The sequence below is a fragment of the Dipodomys ordii genome, unplaced genomic scaffold, assembly GCF_000151885.1.
Source record: "Dipodomys ordii isolate 6190 unplaced genomic scaffold, Dord_2.0 Scaffold109, whole genome shotgun sequence".
Taxonomy (NCBI): Eukaryota; Metazoa; Chordata; class Mammalia; order Rodentia; family Heteromyidae; genus Dipodomys; species Dipodomys ordii.
Genome location: NW_012267325.1, coordinates 7570056 through 7578783, shown reverse-complemented (window position 1 = coordinate 7578783; position 8728 = coordinate 7570056). Strand labels below are relative to the sequence as shown.

At 30.7% G+C, this 8728-nt stretch overlaps 1 protein-coding gene across 2 annotated transcripts in view; it reads left to right on the top strand.

The window, feature by feature from the left end:
• Window positions 1–8442, top strand: part of Il7 (interleukin 7) — a 28767-nt gene extending 20325 nt beyond the window's left edge. Inside the window, exons 3-5 of one of the 2 annotated variants that reach the window (XM_013028453.1) lie at window positions 4916–4996; window positions 6006–6140; window positions 7496–8442. In XM_013028453.1, coding sequence (XP_012883907.1) covers window positions 4916–4996; window positions 6006–6140; window positions 7496–7609 — 330 coding nt within the window. In that variant the 3' untranslated portion in view covers window positions 7610–8442. The remainder of the gene's footprint in view (window positions 1–4915; window positions 4997–6005; window positions 6141–7495) is intronic. The other variant, XM_013028454.1, reaches the window with a different exon arrangement.
• Window positions 8443–8728: the final 286 nt, after the last annotated feature.

Here is an 8728-nt window from a genome sequence, read left to right as displayed (position 1 = left end):
TTCACAAATAAAATAAAATAAAATAAAATTATAAAAAAAAAAGTTAGTTGTCCAATGTCCACGTGTTCATATAGCCTTTCTAATTTCTCTATTAATTTCTAAATTTTATTGTATTTTGACCTGCTAAGATATAGGAAATTATTTTTTGATTTTATATGATTTTCCATGTAATCTTTTATTTTTTAGAAAGTTTTTTTATTGTGAAAATACTGTACAGAGGGGTCACAATTACATGAGCAAGGTAATAAGTACATTTCTTATCAACATTGTTGCCTCCTCCTTTGTTTTTCCCATACCATCCCTGCCCTCCCATCTCCACAACTACACTTTCCCTCTTCCACCAAAGTTGTAAAGTTCGTTTTTCAGCATAGCATCTTATACATCTCATTGTTGCAGTGGGTCTGCCTGTATCCCTATTTAAACATGTAATCTAAAATATAATCTATTTAGGGAAAGTTCTATGTGCAACTAAGAAGAATGTATATTAAAGAGCTGTTGAATGGACTATTCTGTAGATATCTGTTAAGAGTTCATTTGATCTACGTTGCAGTTTGCTCTGAGATATCTAGTTAAACTTTTTGTCTAGATGATTTATTGATGAGAGTGGGGTATTGAAGTCATTGACTACTATTGTATCTAGACCTATCAATTCCTTATGGCCAGTAGTATCATTGAAATTGGTGCAACAATGCTCAGCCTATTTATATTTACCAATGACATTTTTATTTTGGTTATAATAGAGTTTGAACTTAGAACCCCCTGCTTGGTAGGTAAGTGCTTTACCATTTGACCTTGCCCCTATTCCTTTTTGTTGTATTTACTTCCTGAGTAGCTGGGATTATACAAATGATTCACCACACCTAACCTTGAGATACCTTTTGATGGATCACTTCCTTTCCTGTCATAAATTAATCTTCCTGATCTCTTCCAAGTAATTTTATCTTGAAGTCTACTTTGTCAGAGAGAAGTATAGTTAATCCTTCTTACTTTCAATTTCTGCTTGGGTAGGCTGTAGAGACCATGATCCACCAGCTTTACTAGATAAGTTTTGTTCACTAAGTCTTGCTACCTTTTGAGATGGAGTATGAAAAGGACATGTATTCTTGTATTAATACCAGAAATAGGCTCATCCAGTAAAGACATTGAGATCTCTTGAAATAGCTGTATGAATGAAACACATTTGGGATTGGATCCTTTATCTTAGTCATGCTCAAGTGAATATAGACAAGGCAAACATCTTAACTATTCTCATAGAAAATGCTCTTATTTGAGCTCCTCCAAACTTTTTAAACCACAATAATAACCATAATGTTTGTTTTATGTTTTGTTTAGTGGCAGATGATTATGTAATAGTAGATATAAAATGAACACAATAATGAATGGTGAATACAATACATTGTGATTATAATATTATTATATAATACAATATAACATAATGAACAATAATGAATAATAATGAACACAAAGTGCTACAAGATGTTTACACTCAAAGTAGAGTACAAGGGGATAAACTCAGTTTTTCAAGTATATCACAAGCCTATATTGGGGAAGAATTCAGTAAGAATCACTGCCAAAAGAAGGTCTTTTATCAAACCTATCATCAGTCAGTACTGAAACATACTTCTTTGTTGTCGGCTAAATAATGGACACACAAAAATTAATTTCTAATCCTTAGAAATTTAGGAGTCTGAAAATGGGATTAAATCAGAGAGTTTATATGCATTATCCAGGTGAACTAAAATGCTATCACAAGTACCATTATACAAGTACCCTTATATATAGGGTATAGAGAAAGAGGGGATAGCTGATACTAAGCAAAAAGAAGTATACATATCATCTGATTTGTAAGAAATAGTTTTTTAAGGTTCGTAGAGTTCATAATCTTTGTAGATTAAGATAATGATGAATAACATTGTGAAGGTTAAGATGTTTTTTGACTTTAGCTAAGTATAACTATGCCACAGTATCGTGAAATTTATGTCTTCATTTAATCTCAATAAAGAAATATTTGGAGAAAAAAAGACTAAAGAAGAAAATTAACAAATGGCAAAAATGTGGAAGAAATAAAATTAAAAGAATCCTGTTACCCTAGAGTCCTCAAAAATGTTCCAAAATTGTATGTAGATTCCAACTTAAAATAATGAATCTAAATGGATCTATTTAATTGCACATTTTACATTAGTTATAATGTCCACTTAATGGGCTGGAAAAATCTCTCTGGCATTGTAAGTTCATAAAATACTAAACATTACATAGATTGCCTCTTCTAGTACAGAAAGTGAGAGAGAAGGGGGTGAGCGAGAGCGAGAGAGAGAGAAAGAGAGAGAGAGAAAGAGAGAGAGAGGTAAAAAGAGTGAAAATCCACACAATATCAGAGAACAGCAAACAGGAAAAAAGTGAAGAAGAAAATATACATATCAGAAGCCAGGTGCTGGTGGCTCATGCCTATAAGCTTAGTTACTCAGGAGGCTGAGATTGGGGATTGTTTTTTGAAGCCAGCTTGGGCAGTAAAGCCTGAGATTCTTATCTCCAAGTAGCTACCAAAACAAACAAACAAACAAAAAAAAGCCAGAAGTGTAGCTGTGGCTTGACTGGTAGAACATTAGCCTTGAGCACAAAAGCTCAGGGACAGCACCCCCCCCCACATCTATAACAAAAGGCCATTAAACAGACATATGTAAGAAATAATGGAATAATATACACAAAGTGAACAATTTTTTGAATCATAAATATAAATTTCAAAATAAAATAGAAAATTTTATGTATACTTAGTGTTTCTAAAAAGAGACAAAATATATTAAATTTTATAGATAGAAAAACTATGCTACAATAATAGATCTAATTTTTCAAATTGAGACATTAATTTAGGAACAACTTAACATGAATCATTGTGATTCCAATAGATTGGAATAAGTCAAGATAACCTAAATAATATTATTTTAACTTTGGTAAATAATTCTACTTTTTGTTAAATCAGGAGATAGGCATTTAAGATTCTTTTCTACTGCAAGAATTTTTACTTCTAGTGGCTCTTCTGTTAGGGCTTGAATGTAATTTCAGAAAGCAATTTAATTGATACTTTTATTTGCCTATGTTAAATGTATTCATAAATTATGAATTCAACTAGTTAATAGTAATTGAGGCCTTTACAGAGGTCCATCTTTTAAGGGCATAGTAAAGCCTTTATAATCTGAAAAAAACATTAGGTAAACACAATTGGAACAACATTTCCTTTCTATAGATCTGATAAAAATGAACTTAATAGCCTGATGCTAACCAATAATGTTTTTCCAATATTCAAATATTATGCCATATAAGGAAATATTTTAAAAAATTGTCAGTAATTCCATGACATTTTCTCAGACAATATTTTGGTAAATTGGAAAACATGCTGATTAGCTATGCATTAGTCTCCCTACTTTTGTGAAAGCTGGCACAGCAGAAAATCAAATGTTATGTGCTTTACCAAATGGAATTGTATATTAGCCTTTTCTTCAGATTAAAGAGAAGTCAACAGGAAAATGAATAGACAATAATAGCTCTTATCTATGATCTCAGGAATTTTTATAATGGCAATTTGAAGATCATTATAGAAAATGTATCTTTTGCACTTTATATCTTTATAGTATAACTCAGTTGTTTGACACTAATTAATCTTCTCTTTCCAAAAGCATACTTTTTCAAAGATAAGAAGTGATTGTAAATGTATTTAAGGGTCTGAGTGACTGTCCCTTCTATTAAATAGCACAGAAATTAGACCTGTTTTCTAAAGTTTGTTTCCAAGTACAGTTTTGCAGAATACTTCACACTTAGAAAACATTGAACTCTTAAGCAAAACAAGAATGTATTCAGATAGAACTACCTTCAGAACTAAAAAAATAAAGAACTACCTGCAGATAAGACAAGATAAACCCAGAGACCAATTATTCTTTTCATAGATGATAAGAGCCCTGCATACTTATCTGAGAGGCAAGTGAAAATTAGAAGCAACCCTATCTTTCCACTACTTCCCTTTCTTTAATAACAGGTAGGGATGGGAACATCTGATCATTGAGGCACAAAAAAGCTAAGAAATCATTTGGTACAAGACAGGAGAGGCATGGCTGCTTTATGGCCATCTGCCTGTATTGATAGTTTTGTATGGCCCACAATTGATGTTATAAATACATAAATAGCACTTGGAAAAAAAAAACATTTCCCTACGCCTAATAGACTTAGATTGCTTGAAGTCTTCCTAGAAACTTTGATAGCATGGACATCCTAGTTTTCTGGACAGAGACAGTATAATATCTTTTATAAAAGAATTTGATCCTTAGAAAGTTCTTCCTAGACTGCCAATGAAATTCTTGATTCACGTAATGCCAACTTTGTTGTACTACATTCCTCAGAAATAATACAGAAATGAGCTTATACCAGCCTGGTTTTTAACTATAAATAATATATTCAAATTTCTAACTCAAGCACACCAGAAAAAATTAGATTGTCTAAAATTTTGTATAATTAATTTCATTCTTAACTCTACCAAGAGGTATTTTTTCCTTCATTTTAATGTAAATTCCTTTCTCTGTTAGGTAGCAGAACATTTGATGGAATAATCTTTAAAATCATCTCTACTTCTTGAATAGAAATTTTACCGCATTTTATCTAATATTACCTCTAAAATAAGAACTTTTATTTCTGTATATATTCCAATTGTTAGGTAATAAACTACTAAATTATGAGTCTGAAAGGTGTTTTATATATGTGTGGGAGTTGTGTATATATATAATGGTTATTCTTCAAATGGAAAACTATTGTATGCCTCTAAGTAGAATAAGTCAAAAGTAGCACACATAAATATAGGATATTATGAGATTGTTTTAAATTACATTAGAAGAGACATCATTTTAACAAAATTATTTTATATTTATTACAGGTCAAAATAATAGGAAATGATAGTGATTGTCTGAATAATGAATCAAACTTTTTTAAAAAGCATTCATGTGATGATACAAAGGTAAAGATTTGGAGTTTATTTTTGGAGTTTATTTATTTGGAGTTTATTTTTCATTTAAACCTTATTTTTTAAAAGTTTTTACTTTTTGCACTCAAATTAATATATTAATAACATTTTTGGTTCTAACGATATATTTGTCATTAACCCATTAAATTACACTATATTATTTCTTAAATTTTACAAATAGCTCTATCCTTACAATAATATTTTCTTTTATTTCAACATTTCTCACCTTGAAAATACTAGAAGAATTGAATTAAAAATAATTTTTTTCTAAATTTCTTATGAAGGAAAAGTCTGGTTAAAATGATTCCTAGCATACATACAGACATAAGTCATGAGTATAATTAAGTTTATAGGCATTTTTTTACTTCTTTCACTATTTGTTTAAATTTAAAACAATAACATGTGTTTCTTCCTGCAGAAACTGATTTGCTGTTTGATGTTCTTTTTCTTAAACACTCACAGTTGCGGAGTTAATGTCATTGCATTTTAAAACTATAAATTCTTTACTCTAAATTGCTTACTTTAAATATTGTTTAGGAGTAAACACCTTTTAAGTGACTATTTTCTCTTTTCTAATTACCATCTATTCCTCCATAACTCAAAATATTAAAAAAATGAAATCATTAAGAACCAAAGCACACATACCTTCACTCATTTTGCTTGAAGAAACCTCCTTCAGTTTTCCTGAAGTGATATATGTGAATAATTCTTGTAATATTCACCCTTAAGTGATAGATCACACATACATGATAAAGAGAGTTTCAGAGTCAGACAATAATTAAACCAAGTACTAGGCACTTTATGCTGTCCAACCTGTTGCCTAGGAGCTAAACAGTTTCAATCCTGTTACTTGTCAGTCACGTGATTAACTGGAATGGAAAGCTGAGGTGGAGGTGTGGGGCGTTACTTAGCACTACAGTTTTTGCCTTATGCTCCTTGAGAAAGTTCTAATTTCTTAACATTTCCTTTGGATCATAGTCCGATTTTTTCCCCCTTACATTAGAAAGCTGCTTTTCTAAATCGTGCTGCTGGCAAGTTGAAGCAATTTCATAACATGAATATCAGTGAGGATTTCGGAGATCATTTATCAAAAGTTTCAGAAGGTACATTAGCTCTAGTGAACTGCACCAGCCGTAAGGTAAGCTGGGACTGTCTATTGTGAACAAAATATAAAATACTATTGTGCTGTATATTACCATTCTTTGATGGATGATGATGCCCATTATCATAGAGATCTAAGTGATTATGGTCATTATGGTTGAGATGTATTTACTCCGCCCAGGAGTCTCCATTTAGAACAAACTTGTTCATCTGGTTCCCAAGGAGAAATCAGTATTGCTGTAATAATTTTGATATTTATAGGCCTAAATTTTAATTACTTTTCTATTAAAAGTAATATACTAAAGACAATAGGATTGACAAGATATATTCTTGAACAGAGACAACTATTTCCTCAACTTTAAAGTGAATAAAAATATAATATCTATACCTTAGGATGTTGAAAATAGTTACTGTCATAACATGACAACAAATGATTTACATGCTTAATATAATGCTTATCACTATTGTTATTTTCCACTTTAGGGACTTCACCAAATAACATGCAAAGTCAAAAAGCCAACTGTACAGACGCATTCCAGATTAGCCACTGTAGTTACCTGATATACTTGGCACTTTCTATCCTCTTGGTAGCTTAGTTTCCTCATCTGTTAAGTGAGGTGAAATGATCAAATTCAAAGGGTTAGTAAACAAAAAATTCAGTAATATTTGTAAAGTACTACATGTAATACCTGACTTAAAAAATACTCAGTAAGTGCTTGTTATCTAAATGGGAAAACACCTTCCCCTCTCAGAGAAATACAGTAGTCTTTACAGGGTGACCTCCTCATATGTCTGTGCCAAGATTCATTTATTCACTTTCTAACATTGCTCAGTTTCATTTTTTAAAAAGTTCTTATCAGGGCTGGGATGTAGCTCAGTGGCAAAGCGCTTGCCTAGCAAGCGCAACGTCCTGGGTTCGATCCCCAGTACCAAAAAAGAAAAGACAAAAACAATACAGTTAAAAAGTTCTTATCAGATGCTTAGAAACACTAGTTTAGGAGGTAGAAATCTGCTGTAGTTTGGCGTGAATTCTAGGGTATAAGTTCAATCAGCTACTTTTTCCAAAACAATTTAAATACTTTCACTGTTAATTATCCCTTCTACAAAAAAGTATATTTTTCCATATTAAAATATTCAACTGAGTATTCCAAAAAAATCACCTTAAATATGTTTGGACAGTCTTATGTCCTCTGTAGCAGTGTGAAAATGACAGCTAAATCTTAAAATAAACCAACCTTCAATTTAGCACAGGTCATTTGTCACAATTGTGACCAGAAATCTTGGGTTGTAAAATGGCATGTAAATTTCTCCAGTTCCTTTAGATAAAGATTGAACACTTTAAAGTATGTTATTAAAATATAAAATTAAAACATTTACTATTTATTTCTCTAGGAAGAAAAAAGTAAAAAGGACAAAAAAAAGAGTGACCCATGTTTCCTTAAGAGACTATTAGAAGAGATAAAAACTTGTTGGAATAAAATTTTGATGGGCAGCACAGAACCATAAGTCCTGAAGTTCCATCCTACAAGAGTTAATTTGCCTTTGTAATTGGAGTAAGTTGCTGGATGCATCCTGGAAAATGATGATTAGAGCAACTGAGAAATCTACATTTTCATACTAGAAGATGGACATAAACAATGGAAAATTATTTCCTAGTCAACAACTGTTTCATATGTATGTGAACATATAGCAGTCCGTATAACTGTACAGATTTTATAAAACAATTCACGTAAAGCATATTTCGCAATAATACTAATTAAACTTCTTCAAATATTTCAGAAAACATAAAATCTACAAAGTATATAAAGGTTGTAAGAATACAAAATTGTAACTGTTTTACTATAAAGGTAATTTTATTGCCCATTGTACATCCAGGAACTGGAGCAAGAATGGAAATTGCCACCTTCTACAATTTAGATATTTAGAGCTCATAGTGATATGTAGAAAATATTCACAAGAATGAGTCAAATGCTTTAAAGCAGTAACCATAAAAACCCAAGATACTTAAGTGATAAAACAAGACATGTAAGTAAATGTGAATTATACCACAGTGCCTTCAGAAAATGATAAAGTACTTAAAATGAAAATAAAATTTTTTAAAAATAGAAGAAATACATTCGGTTTAAGAAATCTAAACAGTAGTAAAGTTTTTTCATTTATGTATAATAAAACAAGTTTTCAAATTTGGAAGTGTATTTTGAGAGATAATATATGTTAGCCTTTTAATTAATGGATTGTATATATTTAATTTTGACACATCTGTATATAAAAATATTTTCATACAATACTAAAAACAAGTTGCCTACTTTGCATAACAATTCGTCTTTGACAATAAATTACCTATGTGCTAACACTGTGAGATTCACTTAATCACAGGAAAAACTTTAATATTTAACCACTTGGTGTTCCATTTTTATTTAATATATGATTTTTCATACTTTATTAACAAGAATCAACATGGAATCAGGTCCCTAAACCTATATAGGAGTAGGAAAATTACTCTGGATGTAAATTCTTAGCCTTGTAAAAGATAACTTTGTACAAATCTGTTATTACTGGTAATCTTTGTTTTCAAAAAAATATAAAAGTTTATTTTCATTTAGTTGTAAGTGAAAATATTACTCT